The sequence below is a fragment of the Schistocerca serialis genome, chromosome 1 (assembly GCF_023864345.2).
Source record: "Schistocerca serialis cubense isolate TAMUIC-IGC-003099 chromosome 1, iqSchSeri2.2, whole genome shotgun sequence".
NCBI classification, from domain to species: Eukaryota; Metazoa; Arthropoda; class Insecta; order Orthoptera; family Acrididae; genus Schistocerca; species Schistocerca serialis.
The window spans coordinates 1,249,498,340-1,249,523,260 of NC_064638.1; the positions used below are offsets into that span (position 1 = coordinate 1,249,498,340).

At 37.7% G+C, this 24,921-nt stretch overlaps 1 protein-coding gene across 1 annotated transcript in view; it reads left to right on the forward strand.

The window, feature by feature from the left end:
- LOC126419386 (zinc finger protein 37-like) overlaps nucleotides 1-18,385 on the forward strand; it is a 152,137-nt gene extending 133,752 nt beyond the window's left edge. Inside the window, exons 13-14 of the mRNA XM_050086577.1 lie at nucleotides 2,554-2,770; nucleotides 17,014-18,385. Of these exons, the coding sequence (XP_049942534.1) occupies nucleotides 2,554-2,770; nucleotides 17,014-17,204 (408 nt within the window). The 3' untranslated portion in view covers nucleotides 17,205-18,385. The remainder of the gene's footprint in view (nucleotides 1-2,553; nucleotides 2,771-17,013) is intronic.
- The last annotated feature ends 6,536 nt before the right edge of the window (nucleotides 18,386-24,921 follow it).

A 24,921-nucleotide genomic window follows, 5' to 3' on the forward strand; every position in this document is an offset into this window, starting at 1 on the left:
AGTGATGATTTGCGGAAAGCATTAATTTTTTGTTTTCATTTGAAAAAAAGTGCTGCAGAATTCCATCGAATGCTTGTCAAGGCATATGGTGATCATGCTCTATCAGAAGCAACATGCAAAAGATGGTTTCAACGGTTCAGAAATAATGATTTTGATGTAAGAAATGAAGAACGTGGAAGACCACCAAAAAAGTTCGAAGACGTCAAATTGCAAGCAATATTGGATGAAGAAGATACTTTGAGTCAGAAGCAAATGGCAGCAATGCTAAATGTTGCACAACAAACAATTTCTGACCGTTTGAAAGCTATGGGAAAGATCCAAAAGTGTGGAAAATGGGTGCCACATAAATTGAATGAAAGACAGATGGAAAACCGAAAAACCATTTGTCAAATTTTGCTTCAAAGACGTGAAAGAAATTGTTACTAGCGATGAAAAATGGATTTATTTTAGGAATCCTAAACGGGAAAAATCATGGGTTAATCCGGGACAACCATCACCATCAACTATAAAACCAGATCGATTCGGCAAGAAGACAATGCTCTGCGTTTGGTGGGATCAGAAAGGTGTTGTGTATCATGAGCTTCTAAAACCCGGTGAAACTGTAAATACTAATCACTACAGACAACAAATGATCAATTTGAACTATGCATTGATCGAAAAAAGACCAGAATGGGCCAGAAGACATGGCAAAGTAATTTTTTTACACGACAATGCACCTGCACACAAAGCAAAACTGGTTCAGGATACAATCAAAACACTTGGCTGGGAGCTGCTGCCCCACCCGCCGTATTCACCAGACTTGGCCTCTTCTGACTACCATTTGTTTTCATCAGGTGGACCACATTGGCTGAGGAACACTTTGATTCCTACAAAGAAGTCGAAAATTGGGTGTCTAATTGGTTTGCTTCAAAATACGAACATTTGTATTGGCGTGGTGTCCACAAATTGCCAGAAAGGTGGTCAAAATGTATCTAAAGCAATGGTCAGTACTTTGAATATAATGTTTTTACTTTTCGATTCAAAATTAGTGTTTCATTTTCACAAAAAGGCTGAGGGGGGCTCATTTCATACTGGAACACCTGGTAAGTGGTTTAATCCAAAACCGTTGCCCAATGTGGCGACGACTGAAATAAGATTTGCACTTGGCAGCCAAACTTCCCCGGATGGGGCCTCCTGGCCAACAATGCCATACGCTTATTTCATTTCATTTTTTCATTGTGCTTAACTCACAGCAGGAATTGTCTTTCTTTACTTAAGTAGTTAAATATTTAGTGGAATGCTTGAATATAAGGATTACTACTTCAATTATTTTTTGTTTGTAACTGGATGCTCCTTACCATGCAGGTTTTAGAGTAACACTAAGTGGATATACAATTAACATTTTAACAAGCCTCTTTGGTAGAGGCAGAGACACACTATCTCAGTTTTACCAATAGTATCTAAATCTCTAAAGAAGACATACTCTGATACATTGAAAAGCTTCATAATACTGGTACATTGTGCCTACAATCAAAAATCAGCTACCCTTAAGAAATATCATTTTGATTTTAGAGAGAGCAGATATTAGACACGATGGACATTAACATACGAGGGTTGATTGAAAAGTAATGCCTCCACCTTTGTAACTCTTTAACAGTTGGCAGCATTGGTATGTGGCAAGTACTAACTTGTTCTGTAGCCTCTTATCTACAGCTCCAGTTGGCGGGAAACCTTAGCATTGAATGGTTGCATTGTAACAGTGTAAAGTATGGAACCCTGTGCAGATGGTCAGTCAATGGAATTTCAGCAACGTGCAGTCATTGAATTTTTGACAGCAGAAGGTGTCACCCCAAAGGAGATTCATCAGAGAATGAAAGCAGTTTATGGCGATTGTTTTGATGTGATTACTGTTCGTCGGTGGGCGAGTAAGTTGAAAGATGTTGAGGCGGGAACATCTGACCTGCGTGGCAACCACAGAGTTTCACAAGCAAAATGTTGACAGAATGATTCAGGATGATCGTCATATCACTCAGAGAAATTGCAAACAAAATAGGCGTTTCACAAGAACATGTGGGTCAAATTATTCCTTTGCTTGGCTATCTGAAAATCTGTGCACGATGGGTACCCCAGATGCTGACTCCTGAAATGAAAGTGCACAGACTTGAAATTTGTCAGGAACTCCTGTCGCATTATGAGAATGAAGGTGACGCCTTTCTCCATTCAATCATGGGATATCATTTTGCTTCTGATGAAGACGTTGAGAGAACTGAGAGACTGTGGTTGCAGAAACAGAGTTTCAACTTCTTCCATGATGGCTTCAGGAAATTTGTTCATCGTTTGCAGAAATGTATTCAATTGGCTGTTGATTATGTGGAAAAGTGAATATTGGTAATTAAAGATCACATGCTAACGATTATTTCTGCATTTGATTTATTAAAATATTCTCATCCAAACCCAATTAACAAAGATGGAGGCATTACTTTTCATTCAACCCTCGTACATAGGGCTTGAATTAATCTTCATGTTCACTTAATTTGATTGCGTTTCTTACAGTCTTTCTTCTCTCTTTTGTAGGAGCGCCACATGTGGAAGCATACGGGTGAGAAGTTAACAGCTTATTCAGAATCCAAGATGTCATATGATACATCACTTGCACCTAATCAGAAGAGTTCAAAGTCCACAGATAAGTGTTACTGCTGCAAATGGTGTGGTGCAGCCTTCCGTCGCATTGTCAGTCTCCGAAAACATGTAGGAACCCACAGCAAACATTTACATACTTGTGAACAATGCGGTAAGTGTGTTACAGGCAATGTAAATTACTGTTTGTATTGCTACCATATTGTTCTGATAATGAAGTGTAATAGATGTCACTGACGTTCAACAGTGTTTCATTTTTGATCACTATTCAGTGACGTAGAGGTCTCACCTTTGTAGGCTCTTTTTTCTAGGGTTCATTTGTTGTGTAGCACTGCATTTATTTTCAGTTTCTATTTTTACTTTATTATTGTACTTCCAGGCATTGCTTATTTATTTCCATACACTGCCTCCTTCTTTTCCACTTCATTTCAACAATTTGTGGTCATTATCTTAATGCTGTTCTGATGTTAAACATGGCATTAAAACGAAAATGTAACAAAAATCATCCATTGCATCGTCAGGAAGCATCAGTGACATTCAAAAAGGTTAGGCCTATCTTCCAAAGTACCAGTGCTTAACAGTCCAGTCCGTGCAGCAGGTACATGACACTTTGTGGACACATGCGCGGTGAGCATGAGGCTGCAATCTGTTGCAGCACCTACTTCCTTTCTTGTGCTGCAATCCGCATTACCGAGTATCCTTGCTTCTCTTACTTTCCTTCCCATGGTGACAGTCTTTGATTTGTGGTGAGCGCAGGCCCCCAAGCTATTGTGGCATCTACTTCCTTTCGTATCTGCGATCCCCCATCTCCAACTATGCTTGCTTCTGTGCTTTTCTTCCCATGGAGGTAGTCTTGGATGATGCTGGCCCATCTGTGTGTCTAGATTTGTTTCTTTTACATCTTTATCTATTTACTCTAAATCAGTTTTTCAGTTAAAGTAATCTTATATATAATTTTTTTTTTTTAAGTGTTGACTGATGGGGAAAGGACACCTTAAATAGCACCAACTGTGTATAGCATTAAAGATCCTCTGCACACTACAGGGTGATTAAAAGAGAAATGAGAGGTTTCAGTTGTTGATTACAGACAAACAATGAAAGATAGAAACACATTGTGCATGTTACTGGATAGAGGAAGGTTCATAGTTTTAAGTTCACACTCACTGCACCAAACGCTCAACATGAGTGCCAAGCATTGCTCAAGAAACATTAGAACTGTAGTCCATTTCATTCTGCACACAAGTCAAGAATCAACACATCCTTGTTTATTGATTAGACAACTTCAGCCATTAGATTTCTCAGCTCTTGAAATTTAGCTGCCATAGATGGAACAAAGACTGTGTTGTTTATCTACTCCCACAGAAAAAAATTGCAAGATGTTAGATTATGTGACCTGGGAGTCCAACAGCAATGAACAAGGTCTTGTTGTGTCCACCCTTTGCAATCCAAATTTGTGTGACGGTGTTCTTAGTGTAATGCTGCACCTTAGAGTGAAAGTACGGTGGGGTGCCATCGCATAAAAATGAAATCATTGGAATCTTCATGAAGTTGAGGAAATGATCAATTTTGCAACAAGTCCAGGTAAGACATTCCTGTCACAGTTTCATCTGCAAAAAATGATGGGTTCATAACTTGGTGGGTTTACTGTGCCCAATAGGTGAAACATCAGTGTGTCCAAAAAGATGAGTCCTTCGTAAAAAGTATCCTGTTCCGTATCCTGGAAAAATGAATTGCAAAATTTTTACCATCCGTAATGATCACCGCGATGTAATTGCTACAGTAACTTCAATTTGTAAATGCTTCTTATGCAGAACAACCACACCATTGTTTGAGGAAGTTGAAGTCCCTGGCCCACTTATCTTGTGAACTTCTGAGGACTCTGTGTGAATGCATCTCAGATACATTCAAAATTTTCATCAGACTTGTGTGGTCAACCGGTGCTCTTCACTTTGCAAATGCAACTAACTTCCAAGAATTTTGTATGCCAGTTCTTGCTGAATTGATGACTGAATGCACTTCGCACTTTAATGGATTAACTTCATGCAAATTTCAATACACGAAATGATTTCTCTTGTGATGTATAGTCACTATGTTGCTACAGAAAATAAACAGTGCAGCTGTATCAAAACTTTGAACCTTCCTCTATCCAGTGACATGCACAATGTGTATCTATCGTTTATAGTTTGTGTGTAATAAATCTGTTTTTCTTTTTGAATCACCCAGTGTAACTATGTAGGTTCATTTATGCACCTAAAAGTCAATACTGTAATCAGTCCGACATGGTGGTGGTGTTTTATATCCTTTCAGTAGAACCCCCAGACAACATAGGGATCACACTTGTGATGCCTCAGCTTCTAACTCCACATGCATGCCAAGGAGTAGATGCCAATCTTCTTCAGGCACCAGGACTCTTGGCAACAGCCGTCGTGCCAGATGACCCTTGCTGTGGCTGAGTGGCATATGTGGGGAAAGTCCTTATTCGGAGTAGGTAACATCATAAGTTTCACACATTAAACACATCAGACTACATCAGTATAATGGCCTTACTGATTTGGCTGTCTCAGCTGATATGCATAGACAATGGACAGTTAACAAATCAACTGCTTTCCCTACCCTGGCTACACAAATGGGAGATGGACAAACCTTAAGACCGACAATAAAACAATTTATTCAATGTCTTCTGTGTACTGGAACAGATGGAGATAATTTTGCAATGACCAAGTCATTATTATTCAAGGAACAGGTAAAAATAAGTTTACAGAAGTAGATGCATTGGAAAACAAGTGGAATGTGTTGCTCTCAATTAAAGTCTCCTCTGCTGTGCAGTCCCGAGCATTTCTGGCATGGTGGTGCAGTGGTTAGCACACTGGACTCTCATTCAGGACAACGATGGTTCAATCCCGCGTCCAATCAACCTGATTTAGGTTTTCCGTAATTTCCCCAAATTGCTCCAGGCAAATGCCGGGATGGTTCCTTCGAAAGGGCATGGCCGACTTCCCTCCCCGTCCTTCCCTAATCTGATGAGACCAATGACCTCACTGTTTGGTCTCTTCCCCAAAACAATCTAACCTAACCAACTTCTGGCATGTGGAAGACTGGGTGACATAGCAGTGACTATTACTCCACATAAAACTTGGAATCTGGTACAGGAGTTATCTGTCAGGTCACTTTCCACTCCAGACAGATGAGCAGCTATGCGCTAGTATAGAATGGTGAGGCATACATTTTGTCAGACAGGTCCAAAAGATAACTAAATAGGTGCAGGCGCTTTCATCTTAGCTTTTCAAGGGGATGTCCTCCCCAATAAAAGTTAAGGTTATGGTGTATATGAGTGATGCAAAACTTTATGTTCCACTATCCGTGAGATATTTTCTATGTTAAAGTTTTGGACATATCATCCAGCTGCACAGCAGATGCAAAATGCAGAAACTGTGGAAGATCACTTCATGAAGGTCAGCCTTGCAAAACTTGCTTTTGTGTGTAAACTGTGTGGTATGCTACCTCAATGTTCACCGGTTTGCTTTGTATTTAAAAAAGGAAAGAAAATCGAAGCATATAAAACACTGAATCGCTTTCATATGCTGAGTCACGGAAAAAAATATGGACACATGCATACAGTAGACATGATGACAAAGTTTGCAAAAGTCACAGCTCTTGCCCACCTACTTCAACCTTTTCAGCTCCTAATCTACCAAGTGCTGTAAACCAAGAACTTGCAAACAAAACAAAAATTATGTGCAAGAGAAATTCCCACCCCTTTTGACTTACAATCTTGCAGAACCAGCCAGAGCCTCTCAATGGATATAACAGGAGACATTTTGTATGCCTCCAACTGGAGAAGAGAGGGAGACCCACTCCACTGCTTCTTCCAAAACATTGCTGGCATACAAATACTAATCAGTGGTTAAAAGGGACTAAGACATTGGGCCGAAGAAGTGTCTGATCAAGTCCTTACCCAGACCTATAATCTGAAAAATTCCATGATGAGAAACAGCAAAAAGAGAAAAAGAAGGAAAAAAGGGCAAAACAAAGAATTAATGTCATTTAAGATGGAACCAGAACTCTCCTTGACAGCAGAAGAATCTATAGAAACGATGCCAACCACACAGGAGACATTGGAACATTCCGTAGATTGGCATATATCGCCTTCATCTTCGCTAACAACATCAATACCTTTGCTATGATTTTACAATAGAATTGCAAGGGCTCTATCACCACATGGAAGAAATTCAGTACATAATCACAAACTATCCCATAATAAATATTACAAAACAAGACTGAAGATTTTTAGAAGACCATCTTCCTTACTCCTAGAGGATATAAGGTATATGGCAAAAATAAAATAAACATGGAATAATCATCCAGAGGTTATTTTTTAAAATTCAAATATGATATTGTAGGGCTACAGGAAATAAGATGGCAGGGGAATGGGCAGATAGATAAACCTGAGTACTCATCGGTATATAGTGGACCAGAAGAAAGAACAGGCCAACTTGTAACAGGGTTTATAATAACTAGGTAAGTTAGGGAAAGCCTTCTATAATTTGAACCCATAAATGAAAGGATGTGCAGATTCAGACTAAAAGGTAAATTTAGGAATATATCAATAGTTAATGCACATGCACCAACAGAGGAAAAAGCGGATATAATTAAAGAACAGTTCTACGAAGACTTGGAAAAAGTATACTGTGCAGTACCTAAATATGACCTGATGCTAGTAATAGGAGATTTTAATGCAAAAATAGGGAGGAATGAACATCCGTATGGAGTTGGAAAATATTCACTACATGAAGAATACAATGAGAATGGAGACTTACTATGCCAATTCACAGCAAGGAATAATATGATTATTAAAAGTACCTGCTTTCCACATAAAAGGATCCATCTGGGTGCTTGGAAGTCTGCAGCCAATGGAGTAATCAATCAGATTGACCATATTTTAGTGATTGCACGCCACTCCACATCAGTTACGGATGTACAGAGCTGCAGAGGACCAAACTGTGATTCAGACCACTTTTTGATAAAATCAGTCTTGAGAGAGAAACTGTCACTAACAAATGGCAACAGAATGGGAAAGATGATGAAATGGAATACAGACAAACTGAACATCCCTCATGAAGTAAAAAAATACCAAGTAACACTAAGCAGAAAGTTGAGCAATGAAGAGACCACAATAGGAGTAGATGAAAGGTGGAACAGGTTTGAAAAAGCCATTAAGGATGCTGCAGAGGAAATAATAGGCATAAGAAGGAACAGAAGAACCCAGGAGTGGTTTGATGAAGATTGCAGGTCAGCAATAGAGGAAGGGCAAGAACAAAAGTGCTACAGAGAGAAACCAGAAATAATGTGGAATAATATAGAGAATTAAGGAGAAGAGCTAACAGACTGTGCAAGAGAAAGAAAAGAGAGTGGAATAAGAAGAAATTTCAAAAACTAGAAGAATTAAAGGAACAGAGTGAAATAAGCAAGTTCTATCATGCCACAGGCAAAATGAAGAATAGATTCCAACCAAAAACAATGGCCTGTTCCAGTAAAGGTGGGAAAATGATAATTGAGGAAGAACTGATAGTGGGAAGATGGGCAGAGTATTTCAAAGATACACTAAGCACCAGCCTAGAAGATGAAGAGGGAAGAGTGAAGAAGAGGGAAGGAGGGAAGAGTGGAGCTGGAAGTAGACAATGAAACCAATGAGGCAAGAAAGCCAACACTACAAGAGGTCTCCCAGGCTGTGCACAAGTCAAAAAACAATCGAGCCCCTGGGGAAGACAGCATAATTGCTGAATTAATAAAAACTGGTGGTGAGGCTGTAATAAAGGAACTGCACACATTAATATCAGAGATATGGGAAACAGAAACTATGCCAGATAATTGGAAAATTGGAATAATAGTCCCCATTTATAAGAAAGGGGACAGAACAGCATGTGAAAACTATAGAGGTATAACACTCCTAAGTACAGCTTATAAGATCTTCACAAGTATATTAAACGAAAGGATACGGAAGTGTGCAGAAGGCATACTAGGGGAATATCAGTGTGGCTTTCGACCAGGCAGAGGAACAACTGGTCAAATATGTGTGATAAGGCAAATGATGGAAAAGTTCTATGAATATGATATAGATCTACATTTCTTATTCATCGATTTCAAACAAGCCTTTGACAGCATAAATCGGCAAGAACTATACAGAGTACTGAAAGAAGTTGGTATATGTGCTAAATTAATAAGACTAATCAGATTGACAATGGCAGAGACAAGAGCAAAAGTAAAGGTCCTTGGCAGAACAAGTGAAAGCTGTGACTTTAATAAAGGTGTGAAGCAAGGGGATAGTCTCTCCACTGTCCTATTCAACATAGCCCTGCATAGTGCAGTAAATAAAATCAACAAAAGAGGCACCATATTTATGAAAACTAGCCAGATATGTGCATACGCTGATGACATTGCTATAGTAGGAAGAAATACCAATACACTCCTAGAAACATACCGGGCAATGGAAACAGAAGCCTTAAAAATTGGCCTCATAGTAAATGAAAACAAAACAAAATATATGGTAATCTCACAATCTGAGGCCAGAAGAACCCCTAAAAACCTAAACATCAATGGGAAATGCTTCAATGGAATGTCCTCTTTTAACTACTTGGGAGCCCTAATAACAAATGATAACAGTATTGGAAAGGCTATAAGAGAAAGAATACAAGCAGGAAACAGAGCTTACTTTGCAAATATGCAACTTTTCAAAAATAGCCTTGTTACAAGAAAAACTAAATTGCTAATATGTAATTACCTAGTCCACCCAGTTATCACATACGGGTCAGATGTATGGACATTGACAGAACACGATAAAAATGCTCTAAGAAGCATTGAGCGGAAAATACTACGCAAAATCTATGGGCCAATAAGGGAGGAAGAAGGCTGGAGAATACGCTACAATGCTGAATTACAAGAGTTAATACAAGGCAGGGACATAGTAAAATTTGTGAAATCACAGCGAATACGATGGCTAGAACACTTGGAGAGAATGGCAGAGGATAGAATTCCAAAGAAAATGATGAAAGGTATGATCCATTCAGTTAGGCGGAAAGGGAGACCTAGAAGAAGATGGATCGATGAGGTAATAATGGATATCAGCAATATGGGAGTCCGGGGGTGGAAAAGAGCAGCAAATAACTGAGAAGTGTGGAGGGAGATTGGTGAAGAAGCCAAGGCTCACCAAGGGTTGTAGAGCTACTGAAGAAGAAAAAGAACCATCCAGAGGTGTTTGCATACTAGTCAGATCAAATACGGTCAGTGAACAAATACCTGTAAACACTGTACTGGAAGCAGTAGCCATTAGAGTACAACTGAGCATAATGATGACAGTCTGTAATGTCTATATTCCTGTGTCTTAGAAATTTCCTGCAGAGATATGCAAGATCTAATTACATAGTTACTCCCACCTTTCGTGTTACTGGTAGATTTTAATATCTGTAATCCCATATGGGACAGCATGATAAAGACTAGCGGAGGGGAACTATTAGAGAGAGACCTAATTCACTGCCTAAAGAATTCGAGTCTTTCAGCACCGATCACTAGTCCTATTCTGCAATGTGCAGGCTTAACCACACATTTATGATCCAGCTGTGAATGCTCGCAATGATCTTCGCAGTTGTGACCATTACCTGTTTTTTTGTATTGATCCCAAATTTACCTCCCACCCATAGTTTACCGCTTTGGTTACTGCAGAGAGACAGTTGGAATTCTTTCACCACTGAAGGGCATATTACAATAAAAATGGAGGAAGGGGTTGGACAGAGTAGTACAAGACACGATGGACGTGATCATCCAAGCTGTGAATACAGCAGTACCATTCTCTTCAGGTCCTGCTAGATGGCAACCTGTTCCATGGTGGTGCAGAGAGATCACAGATGCCATCAGAGAACAACAAAGGGCTCTACAATGACGTGGGCAACACCCTCTACCAAAAATTTAATTTTATTCAAAAGACCAAGGGCAAAAGCATATTACTTGGTGAAAAAAAAGAAGAAAGAATGCTGGTAACAGTATGTTTCTTTTATGGTAGTACATACTCCAGCTGCAAAGGTATGGTCCAAATTATGGCAGATTAATGGCTTTCGTGACACTAAAAGCATTCAGAGAATTGGTAATTGACAGAAAATTAAACCAGTTCCTCTGACATTGGTGAGCTTTCAATGAGATATTGTCCAGAAATGTTGGCATCTGAGAATTAACGTCCTAATTTCATTCATCATCAACTTTTAACAAAATGTAATACAGTGAAAACCCGCTTTTACACTTTTCAAGGGACTTCAGAAAATGTGGGAAATAACATTTTAAGCTGTACGTGTAGGATACACTCCTGCATGTTTGCACTTTATGCATGATAAATGTACATAACAGCCACCAAAAGAAGTGTCTGGGACTTGCTTATTATCTAATAAAGGTTTATTATCTAATAAAAACTGCTGATATAACTGGAACTGGTAATTGTCTGGGAAGTAAGAAGGTTTGTCTAATTTCAGACTTCATACTCAATGTTTTTGAAAGCCTGCAGCTGTCATTCATTATTTAAATAATGAAGTACAGCACTAGTTATGTGTTTTTTCAAGCTTAGCGTTACGCGTTTTGAGAATTTTTTCTCGTTGTCAAGTGCAAATTTGTATATAAGTATTTTTTGTGTTATTCTACATCTCTTGCAATGAAGTCTCTTCTTGAGGTTATCAGGTATTGTGCCTCCTCAGTTATGTGGAAAACCACACACTCAAACTATCACTCACACTGTTTGTGTAACATCACAAAAAATACGTACGTAAAGACTGCACTTGACAGCAACAATAAATTCTCGAAACATGTTTTTCTCAGCATGAAAAAAAAGTTCATAACTACCACTGTGTTTAAACTAAAAACATTTGAGCCAAGCAAAGTGACTGATGATGTCAACTAGCACTACAAGTGGCCAAACACCGAAATATGCTAAATATGGTTTGACAAAGGTATCACAATGATCACAACAATCACAAAACTGCATTTGCGCAGTAGAGACAATTTGGAAATGGTTGTGTTTGCTCATGATACCTTTATTCAAACGAACCTAGTTACTCCCATCAGCCAGCACACCAAGTAGAGCTAGGTAGCATGGGAGATATGGCACAAATTGTTCCAAATTTTACACGTTTACTGGTTCAAATACGCTGAGTGGAGTGCCCTGGTGTCAAGAAACTTAACCTCGTATTATTTTTAAACACTACTGGATGGCAAACATCATGCCAGCATCATTTTTTTTCCTCGAGGAAAATTTTTTTTGTAATGCATAAATCATGGGTAAATGATAAATTTGTTGATGCAAATCGGGTGCAAATTAACATTGTGGACATACGAAATTTGACGGGAATTATGAAAAATGTCGTAAATGGCAGGAAAACATTAATTCCGGGAATGTAATAGCCAGGTTATACTGTACTCTGTCTTTCATCTCACCAAACCTGGCAACATGCAATGTAGACAATATCCATGATCAACTGCTTCAACAGCTTGGTAGAAACAGAAAAAAAACTCTGTTCCACAAATTTTCAACAAAATGTGGCAAGATAGAAAAGTTCCCTCACGAGAGTGAGAGAGAGAGAGAGAGAGAGAGAGAGAGAGAGAGAGAGAGAGAGAGAGAGAGAGAGAGTGTGTGAGAGTACCAAAACCAAGTCAAGAGACAAAGAATAGAAACAGCAACATTTGATCAACCTAACAAGTGACTTTGGAAAATTATTAGACCAGATGGTTAATGTGTGTCTTTTTTTGGTGTTTGGAATCAAGAGACCTCCTTCCTCAATTGCAGTATTGATTCTGAAGATCTCGAACTACCGAAGATCATCTCCTACGATTGGTGTTTGTGATTCAGTAGGCTTTTGTGCATCTCCTACATATGGTCACAGTAGTTTTTGATTTACACAAGGTGTTCTATATGATGTGGAAATGTCACATTTTATCAGCTTTGCATTAGTGGGATTTCCAAGGAAATTTACTATTCCTCATACAAATTTTTTAAACTCATAGACTGTTTACAGGGTTGCCACAGGTTTTGGAAATCAGGGAATTTCAAACACACCAGCAAAATCAGGGAATTTCAAACACCCCAAGAAAATCAGGGGAATTTGGAAAAAACACGGGAAAAATCTCGTTTTTGTCTCAGTAGCTGAAATGGTTTGTTTACTGAGGTGTAGTGCATCGCCACTAGCTGGATGCAGCTGAGTATGTGTGCCACTTCCCTACTCCCTCATTACTACTACTTCTCTCCTTCCTATCACTCCCCTTAGCTTGCAGTCATTGCTGTCACCACTTCTTGCCACTAGCCTAGCAGCTGCCGATGAGAGGCAGGGAGGCATGAGAAGTGGTTTGTTTGGATCTGATTTGAGACTGTAGACGTAGTGGCCAGAGATGGCAGTCATGTACGCGTGAGTTGTCTGAGTGATTGTGTGAATGTGTGTGTGCTCTCGTTTTCTGACAAAAGCTATGGCTGAAAATTTAGTTGTGAGAATGTAATAGTCTTTTCTACGTGCCTGTCTGTAGCTCAGCAATTATCTTTAAGGTGAGTTGCTACCTATCCTCATTATTATTAATTCTCAGAGTATTTGAACAAATTATCTGTTGCAAGGATTGATTACCGTGGTCTTATTTCATCAACTTGTTGTCTATGGCTCGTGAATAGCTGGCCACACAAGTGGATTTCTGCAACGGGCCAAAACTGTAGTCATTACTGCAGGCATCTGTATTGGATCGGCCCTGCTGATCTGAAGCCATTTTGTTCCCACTAATGTGGAGGCCCTGCCCATCGGATCTAGTCTCACCTATCTACCCACTGGCGGGTGTGTTTGTGTGTGGCATAATGCAGCAGATTTTCATGGTTTATCCATGGACCCAGGACTGTACACTATGTACTTCTATATTCCTCAAAAGGAAAAATCACAAAATACCTGTAAAATAATAGATATAACACTATGGGTAATAACTGACAATAACAAACATAACACAACCAACATTTTATTGGTGGTCACCTACAGTGTTGCTTTATGCAGCTCTTCCCCACATTATAGATTTCTGTCAAGAGGTCTAGTTTTTCCTGAGGTTGTTTCTGAAATCAGTGAAGTTATTCTAAATCTTGTGACTCCAAGGAAATGCATATTTTTGTCGCTAAATGTGTTTCGTTTTATTGTAATAAAATAACATCAGTGGTTCTAACATAAAACATACTATTTGGCTTGCTTTCTCCATCTAAAAACAGTTCATTGCAAAAGATGTTGAAGTTAGTACTGAAGATTTTTGCTCACATCAGGAAACGCCTTCTGCTTGCAAGTTTTCTTTCAATACTTCCTTGTTTGCACTATTGTTTCTTGTACCGTAGCTACAAAGACAGATTGTCAACTTACCCTTGAGATCTCAAAATTTGTCAGGGACAAATGCTAAAACTTGTCTGGAAATCAGGAAAATGTGAGGGAATTTCGCTTGGGGAAACTTGTGGCAACCCTGGTTAAGAGTCAGGGTGGGTTTGATCATCAGTAACGGATATGCACAGGAAAATGGAGTTCCACAAGGATCAATTGTAAGTGCCACAATATTTGCTATTGAAGTAAATGGCATAGTATACACAGATGGGCATACAATCGCACAAGCATTATATATCGATGATCTCTGCTTGTGGTATATACAAAAAGCACAAAAATGGATTAAACCATAGATACTGTTTCGCACCAACTCAGTTGCATGCTGTGCACTTTTAGAATGCGTTCTGCCCATCCTCATACAGAACTATATCTTGAAACCCAATTACTGGAAGTAGTGGACCAGTACCATTTTCTAAGACTTCTTTTTATTAATAAACTAATATTCCGACCATATGTATGACACCTCAAGACTTGCTGCATGAAGAACCTCAATATTCCCCAATCCTCACTAACAGTGCCACTCCGTCTCTAATGACCTCGTTGTCGATGGGACGTTAAACACTAATCTCCTCCTCCTCCACTAACAGTGCCTTGGATGCGAATCGAACAGTTCTATTGATATTTTATAAAGTCCTCATTTTATCATGTTTTGGACTATGAAAGCACTGTTTATAGGTCAGCAGCACCGCTCACCATAAATACTAGGCCGTGTTCACCACAAAGGAGTCCATTCGGCAACTGGAGCTTTCTGAACAAGCCCAATTGATAGCATTCTTGTAAAAATGAGAGTACCATTACCGAAACAACAGTATCAACAAAATTTATTTAATCACACAATCACAACTTATCAAATGCCAAATCACCCTGTCATACCATTTTCTTTGACAATTAAACGATCTGGTGACTCGTGGCCTGCATTAGAACCAGACAACTGGCAGCAGTATAATTGGAAGACCTCAGATGTGAACTTAAACTTCCTCTGATTCTCGACATGCAAAACTGTCAATAACACCTCCGTGGTGTGTAACCAAGCCAGTAGTAAGAATGAACCAAAGACAATACAACTCCCAATTTTTAGTGCCATGCATTTTATTCCGTCATCCAAGAGTATCCTTATTTTAATCTCCTTCATATGGACAGCTCCAAACATAACAAACGAGTCGGCTACACATATACACAATTGGTATAGAGAATAATGTTCTCTGCCAAAAGAACCCAGTATTGATGTTGCGTAGTTAATAACCATAAATAGAGCCCTACAAAATATGACTTTCCATCAATAGAATTTGATTATATGCAGTGAATCCCCGAGTGTTTTGCTAACAATAGGCAAGTGCTATCGAAGACATCCATTGATCCCTACCATCCATCACATACTGTATGCCAAACACAGTACTGGGGTATCACTCGTTTTTCTCTGAACACTTTAGTCACATTGGCATTCCAAGTAATGAGCTGACTGACAAACTAGCCAAAAAAACAATGGAGATGGAAACGTGCAAGTAGATATTCCAAGTGCTAACTTAAGGTCACACATTCAGTGTCTCATCCTGAAGAAATGGGAAAGACAACTGACTAGATAGTACACAACCCAGTAAACTATGGGTCTGCAAACACACCACTAAAGTCTGTCATACTTCGTTACAAAGCAGAATTGGACATACCAAAATAGCTTATAAATTTCTACCATGACAAGATGATCCCCTGTAGCGCATCTGTGGAGAAACTTTAATATTATTGTTCACCATATCCTCACCGAGCGGGGTGGCGCAGTGGTTAGACACTGGACTCGCATTCGGGAGGACGACGGTTCAATCCCGCGTCCGGCCATCCTGATTTAGGTTTTCCGTGATTTCCCTAAATCACTCCAGGCAAATGCTGGGATGGTTCCTCTGAAAGGGCACGGCCGACTTCCTTCCCAATCCTTCCCTAATCCGATGAGACCGATGACCACGCTGTCTGGTCTCCTTCCCCAAACCAACCAACCCATCACCATATCCTCAAAGACTGTACAGTTACCCAAGGTCTGCAACATCAAACGGACCTAAGATGCTACCCATCAGAGTTTAGCAGTTGATGAAAAAACCATAAGGCATTTGCTACTCTTCCTATTAGGGAGTGGGTATTACAGCAAGATTTAAAGACAACACTGTTATGTCAGTTTAAGGGGGGCAGGTATTGGACGGTGTGCCTCTCACCGCCAATTTAGCCATAAGGCACCACCCAGACTGTTCGTTGCACCTTAACATGCCATAGACAGCAAAATCTCTCCTTCTATCACTGTCTCTGAACATTTTATACTAACTTCATATATTAGGTTGCCATTTTAGCTTTCACGCTGTGATTTTAGTTGTATTTTTGACAATTGAATTTGTTTAAGATAGTTACCCATTGTGTACTTGGTACGAAACAGTTTCTTACTGTTGAATACACACACACACACACACACACACACACACACACACACGGGGAGGGGTGGGGGGTAGAGGGAGAGGGGGGGGGTTCAGTCCCTTTATATTTACAGTAACCATTGTTGTTGTATCAGTCGAACTGTCAAATATAAAAGGTGCTGGCCAGTAGACATATTCAGAAATTACTAAAAATTGCTTAGTTTTCTGAGAGCTGCTTCAGAGACATATTCTCCAACCTGACGCTCACTCCACAGCCCCCCCCCCCCCCCCCCCATCCTCCGCAACTTTTAAAGACAAGAAATTTATCAACTTTCCCACTCGCTTGTTTGGTGCTTCACACTTATTTTGTTTAGTTATTAAACATATATCCCACCAATAAAACAAAATGAGCTTGCACTTATTACTCCACTGTGGATGTTGTGGTAAATTTATTTATTGGTTGCAGATTTACTGAATTTTGTAAATTATATGTCACATGCTCGCTTCCTGTGTCTTATAATTTTATAACAATATTTTATTTTTAATCCTTTTTGTGTAGTTGATGACTTCAAATTTAAATTCCACAGGTAAAACATTTGCAACTAAAGAAGATCTAACCAACCACATTCGGAATCATTCTGGAGCCAAATCATTGTTTTGTGGAGAATGTGGAAGGGTATTCATGGAAAGAGCTAAACTGAAAAATCATATCAAGGAACACCAGAAGCAGTGGCTGGGAATAATCACTAGGCTAGCACTTAACACCACAGACTCTTAAGGTTTACATTTCAGGTACATTTTGTGCAGGCTAGTTCTTGTGCTGAGCAATTGCTGCTAATTTCATATCTTTTTAATAGTCACCCAACACAAACTTTTCATTTCTCTTACATCTCTTTCATTTACCAGAATAATGTATGACTATTCATTCTGCCTTTCTGCATTATTTATCAAATTGCACTGCATATATTTTTATGTTTTTGTATTTATAACCCTGAGGGTATCAATCCACTTACAAATGACTGTCCAGTATGTTCCAGAAGGCTATGTCATAAACCACTGGTGTTCCTTGGAGCAAATATTGTGAATAATTTGTAGTAAATCCTAAAGGATTACTGCCACTGAATTATTTGAGTGTAAGGAAATAAAAAGAACAACAAAACTAGACAGCACTGTACTAAGGCTATACCTTGTATTTTAGCTTATAACCAATTGAACAAAATGAGCTGTCAGTTCACAAAGGCTTGTAAGAAAGCAGACTTGGGATACAGAGTTATTGTCTATTGTAAACCATAATGTGTGATCTGTGTACCTTGAATTTTACTCTTTATTTTTCTTTAGCATAGACTTTTCTTTCCCTCCGTATGTTGATGTTTGAGAGTGTAGCACATTGACTTCAGAATGGGGAGGCAATGACACTACCTAGTATTAAATACTGCCACTTATCCATAATACTATAGCAGGAGGATGAGAGGAGTTTTGCGTAAGTAACAGAAATTGGTATGCAGTGGGGTATTATGACATATCAAAAGTGTGCCAAAACTTATATTTTTTGTTTTTAAGTCCAGTGTTTGACAAGCATCTAGCAAATGCTTTCAAAACTGCATTATCTGCTGATTGGTTTGTCAGATATGCCAGAGGAAGTTAGAGAGTTGATTCAGAACTGCCAAAGATAGAATGATTTAAGAAATATTTACATATTGTGCTGTTGTATTTTTCCACACAATGTCCACTAAGGGGCTCTTCCCCTCAAATTGCGTGTGGCTCAAGGTCGCATGTTCTGTAGAGTGCATTGCCTTGCAGAACTTGAACACTAATTGTGTATCTTGCAATGGATTTATAAATTTGGTTTTGAACTGTTTATGTGAAGAAGAAATTCCATCCCTCTCCCCACACCACTGCTGTAAGATGCATTTGTCTGAAAATCTTTCACTAGAATTTAGGTATGGTACATGGGGGGGGGGGGGGGGGGGGCCGGGGGGAGTAAAAAAAAAAAAAAACGAACTGTGCCTCTGTTTTGTATTGTTACATTATTGTAATTGCTTTTAGTAAAACTTTACAACCATTATATGATAACAGCCATGTTCAGTCAATCACTAATGATGCAGTTACCTGGCAGTAAGTTTCAAAATTACTCACACATACTGCATATTTCCCAAAGTAATTACTAACTTACGTAACAATTTTGTTTCATGTTTGTGATTGTGTATAATTTTGACATCCTTTCACTGAAACTGCTAAAAATTGTATTAAATGTATTTTGGAAATGATCAGTGTCAAGACTTTTCTGATGGATTATTATGTATTAGTCAGCCACGGTATTATTGTACCTGAGAGTGATGGCATTTCGGTCGGCTTATCACGAGTCAACACATAACCAGCATTGGTAGTATAGGCACAACTGACCTGGAAATGTTAACGGTGCGATGTGTTTTCCTTAATCACCCTGGTACTACTTTGCTGCACTGTAGCTGTGTGTTTCCAACAGTGGCAAAGTGCAATAATATCGTGGTTGAGTAGTGTAACAGCATTTATCAGTTTTAGAGTTCCTTTAGTTATGCAGATACTTAATGTCAAAACATACCAACATTCATCTTTCCACATTTTGTCAATTAAAAACTCTTATTGCAATGAATTAATTACTATATTATGTTTAAAACTAGTTTGTTTTGATCCTCTTGCTAATTATCACTGGTATAAGCCAGATGGAAACTTATTTTTGCATGATGTTGGTTTGACATTTTATATTGTTTCACCATGCCTGACATTGTATATACCAGATACCTGAAAAGATTTTTAAGTTTTAAAACAATCAATTGATTATAAACATTTGTAGTGTTCAGGAAATGTACAGGTGTGATGTCCACCTGTCATTGAACAGTACTACATTATTTATGACATCTTTTCAAATTTCTAATGTTTCAAAGTAGGGGAGAAAGTAAAATCATTTTAAGCTATTTGATATAGAATCGTCTTTTGTTTGTTGTTAAAATGTAGATAAAATTTGCAATTATGGTTTCTCTGCTGCAAAACATGGAGTTCAGTATTTTGTGGAAACCTTATTAAATATAGCAATTTGCTGCTTGTTAAGTTTTCTGTGGTTGTTGGATAACAAAAAGGCATAATGAAATGTGCCCTTCAGCACTAGAATGATAATGTGCCATATTTGATGTTACAAAACACAAATGTAAACACGACTGCTGCACCTCTAGAATGATGTCTCTCTTTTCAGAGTTTAAATGAAAATTGGAATAGGGTAAGATTTGCTGTGATTATATTTCTTATAGCTCCCTTTTCGGGAGAGGTGAGTCATACGTATCTTTTGGCTTCAAAATCATGTGGTACAATGCTATATTCTGCATGAGTTGACTAGAACTATGATTCTAGAAGTTTTTTAATTTGGAGCTCAGTGCTGATCAATGATGTATATTTGAGGCTCTTAATCTGCCATGCTGATCAATATATCTCTGATTTGATCATGTAACAAAACTGTAATATTTGGACATTTTCAATGACAATGTGAATTTTGTAATTTCATCATCCTTTCCATAAAATAAAATTGGGGTTGTTATATTATAAAAAAGAAACAGGGCTCCATTTCTTACGAACAAGTGGTAGCAAACTGATGACAGAACATTAATATCTGCCTTTTTTGTTGTCTTTTTACATTTTTTGGATAATATTGATTGTCTGGTATCACTATTCAGTTACAGTTTTTTTTTTTTTTTTTTTTTTACAATGGATCATGTGCTGAATGAACAGAAGTAACTGCTGCTTTCTATTTTGTTACTTGCTGTCTGCTCACCAAAAGTTGTGCATGCCAGTATTCTTTCCTGGTATTTATTTCACTCCCAGGCATTAACATGGGAAGGTGCTGTGAGAGCTCCATGATTGAATAATAGGTACTCCTTTTGATGTATATTCCTTTCTTTTAATACGAGTTCCCATTAGTCAGAATCAGGTGATGTGCAGGAAGAAGGCAGTGTGAAGAAAGTAGACATTCAATTCCTGTATATGGTATGATGTGAGTAACCTGGAGAGGGAAGTCAAATGTTCGAAAATATTGGGCTGGAAAATGGAGGGTATAGATAACAGTTAGCTTGTAGTGGTTCTTAAATGTCCAGTTTCACCTGACAAAAAAATTTAGATGAGTAGATAATGTTATGAAGAACTCAGTGTGAAGGCTATGGAAGTTTTTAGTGTCATGACAGAATAACATTCCAGATGATAAATATTTTTGTAACTTTCTCTCTTGCATGCAATGCACTTACATAAAAATTCCTGTCGAGAACTCATTGCATTTGATTTAATTCCGTGTTAGCTAGTTATATATTTTTAAAATGGTGTAATTATTTCCTGTAATTTTTTAGCTAAATCTCTGTGTGTCAGAGGGTTAATTTATGAGAGGTAACTAGTAGTTTCATGAGTAAGCGTTACTAGATGGCAGAGTTTAGAATATCAGTAGGCAGCATACTCCATATTTTTGAGTCCTTCCTGTTTATTAGGATTTCCTACTGAATAATACAAAGTGTAGTCTGATTAGGACACTGTGCCATATATATATAATCTATTAGCAAAAAGAGGGTTGAACATTTGCAGTTTTACTGTCTACAACACTGTTATGTCAAACATCTAAGCAGGTGTTGACATCACAGAAAAAAAGTTGATCAAGAATTATTTAAAAATTAAAAGGATTTTCTTTAATTCAAAAAATGACAATCTTCTTGTGATTGTCATGTGCTTGCTTTTAGATCAACAATGGCAGGTTGATGAAGTTGCAAGATTGAAAATGCATCTTCAGTAATTAAACATTTGTGACTGAAAGCATTTTTATTTGTAATTGAACTTAATGCATTTACATTTTCAAACATCATCATATTCAATGAAATGAAATGAAAGCAATGGTATTGCAAAGTTATACTCAGTTTTATTTACAGAGAAATTGTAGTTTATAGACTATGCAAAAAGTAAACTTGAAATATAATTGACTGTCAGTTTTCACCAGCTGTATATTCAGTGATAAGAATGAATGTAAATATATAGACTGACATTCACTGCCATTTTGAAACATCATATAACAGACTTCATTATCTACCTCACTAATATTTACAAGAGATTTTCAAACTTGAGTCACTTGTCTCCCATTTCTCCTGCAGTAAAACAATGTAATAATACAAACAGAAAAGTATTTGTAGTAGGATATACAGCAAAAATGCACATACTGCTGTCATAAGACTTGAATAAAATTGTGGCTGTCTCTGAGATAATTTTTCTCTTTATGCAGAAATTTTGTTAATACTTTTTGTGCAAACAATATTTCAGTGAAATGAGTATAAGCTTACCTCATGCAGGAGATACACATGGGAGATTTGTATTCATATTTCAAACCATGAAGTCGGCCAAAACTAATACCGACAGTTTTTGATTCATAGTGATTACAGTCGACTGACTACAGGAACAATTGTATTAAGTAGAAAATAGTTTCAAACCTGCAAAAGTGACTAAAATTCTTATTTTCCTTCGCTTCCTGCGGTCTTAGGAAGGGCACTATGTAATGCACTGTTGATGCCCTGTCACCATTCATCATTTTTATTGATTATAATTTCATATGTTATGGAAATTGATACTGTGCTATACAAAGGTTTTGTAGCTAATTATTTGTTTAAGATTAATTTGATTTACGAAATTGCAGACTGTTTGCTTGTGAAGCATGTTCCATTTAAGTGATGCTATTTGTTGGCGTTGTTATGTAGGTGTAATCATATGTATGCAGTTGGTAACCATGTTGTCTGTCTTTTGTGTGATTAATGCACAATAGAGAAATGTTTCTGGAAATGCACCAGTTTCTTTAGAGATAAATTTTTTTCAGAAATGCTCATAATCAACTGCCATTTTAATGAGTCATAGCCGTAGTTGTAACATGACTAGAAATTTTATCTGAGTGAACTAGTGAATACCTTCTTATTATCCTATAGAGATTTCACAGTCTCGTTGTACAAACAGTGTCAGTATTCTAGCCTTTATACTTTCTCCCCAAAAGTTCCATTAGTTTGCAGTTGCATGTTCTAATGTTCCAATGTCTTATGTTTGTTCTAGTAAATGGAAAACTATTCAGGTGCAGCTGTAATTGTAGCACACTTTATGTAGAATCATAAATGTTCATATGTAGTAGATGTGAAGTGATAGTTCTTTAAGCATTCATATGAATTTCAGACATAAGCACTCACTTTTTATAGTACAGAGGAGGCAGTCTCATAACATTTTACCCAAATGGTCTGACAGTATATTCAGTATGAAAGTAGCAATGCTTAATCACTCCCCATTCCCACCAGACACTTAAATGAAAGATTAAAGAATCTCTGGTTCCCTCAGAATATACTATTGAGGGGCCAAGATCTGCTTATGTGGTGAACTTCTAGATAACATCCGAAATAATTATCTATAACTTTGCAATATCGTCGGTCACCAGAAATTTAATTTCATGAAGAAATTTAATTTCCACTCAGCTATAGTACAGACTTTCCTGATTATATTTGCATTGCCTTTGAAATTATTTCACCACATATGCAGACCAGATGCACTGCCAGATCTTTTTTTTTATGTTTGTGTTATTTTTAACTAAAAGTTTCGTGTTGTGATTGTAACGCATATACAGTATTTTATTGAAAATGTATTTGAGATGTTAATAGCTGATGTTGTTTTTTGAAAAAACTTAATTGTTTACCATTAAAGCTTTAATGTTGTGTGTACTGTTTTATAAAAAAATATACAGTCATGTACATCATGAAAATAAAGGAAGCCAGTAACACTGGCAAAGTACATGAACCATCAGTGTCTTCTTTGTTCTGAACTGCCAGAAAATGCAGGGACAGCAGCTGCAAGTAATTGGTGGTCTTTAAGAAAAGCAAAGTGAAAACACATGCCAGTGGCCATTTAAATTTATTTACTTATTTTATATCTGCTTCATTTTATTATTCTCCATTCATCTGGTTTTCAGCTTTAACTTGTTTTGTGTAAGCTTAGATACCATTATTTTGATTTGATTTTGCCTGAGGCTTCTCGGTAAGGTTATATATATACAAAATCAGTTTCTTTAAAGTGACAATTCTTCTGGCAATTTTTAAGACAATACCTTACAGCCCCTTAAAGTGTTAATGTAACATGATAAATTCCCCAAATTAAGAACATTAAGTGCCTACTTACTTTCAATGATATCTGTACAACATTTTGTATAAAAAGACAAAAGCTGCTAAGAGGATAACTGATAGTCCTTGTAATAGCTAAGTAAAAAATCAGACAAAAGCCATAAGCAGAACACAATTATCCTATTTAAATGCACTTTTACAAACAGAATCTAAGCAAACACTGAGGAACTGTTTGGAAGAGTAAACAGAATAACTGTTCGTGTTTGAACATTTTGCACTTGAAGAACTAGAGCCAGACTTGCTAAAATAGGAAGTCCCACGTGTGCTGTAGCAAGTCATAAAACCAGAGAAATGGAAAATGTTTTCGCAGGACCCCTGAAATTAACACGAGTGAGTGACCTATGTGTTCTGTTCCTTATCACAGTGATAAGTAAGGAATGGAATAAATCAGTGCTCATACCAGAAAACTGATACACTGAAATGTCAGATTTTTGAGCCATCACTTTGGTTCCATGTACAAGTAAGGTCTTTCTCAAACTGATGTAACATTGTGTTAGTAATCTTGTGGAAAGATGCAGAAGCAGGGCTCTGTAATTTAAAAGCAATGATATGCAACTTGACCAGTCTTTCATGCATCACAGAAGGAGCAAAGATATGTCAAAAGTGGTGTTGTACCTGATTCAGTGGTGCTGTTAAAGCGTTTAACATTATTGATCATACTATTCAAAGGCAATCTTTAAAAGAGGAAGGCCAACAAGGCTTCTCTTTAGGCAGTAAATGTTGACTTGCTGCTGCTGAATGCAGTGAATGAAAGTACAAAGTGGCACAAAATCACATATGGAGAATATCCATATGACCACTAAAGCTAGCAGAGAAGTAAACTTCAGACTTGGTGGAGTATTTTTCTCTTCTATTGTTGTGCAGTGAGTTGGAAAGGGGACTGTCTGCAGAAAATAAATCATTAACTGACAACTAATCAAATTGCAGTGATTCAAGTGCCAAATAACTGACCTACATGACAACTAACCAATGCCTTTATCTTACAAACTGGTCATATGTGATTGTGAAGTAAAAATAGACCTGAGAGGTGGATTGAAGCATTTAAAATAGTTGTGATTCTAAATTGCTTTGCAAAAGCTTATATGGACAGCAGAGGCCTCCACCAGGGAAATATTGTATTGCCAGTGGTCACAAATTTCATGATTCTGTGAAAATAGAGATAGTATCCGTTAACCATTAGTGTGGAATGAAAAGGTAATAAAGGGTGGAAGGTATTTCTGATTAACATGAATGACTAGAAAATTATAAGAAATAACTTGAGCAATCAACTACAAACATTCAACTCTGGAGAGG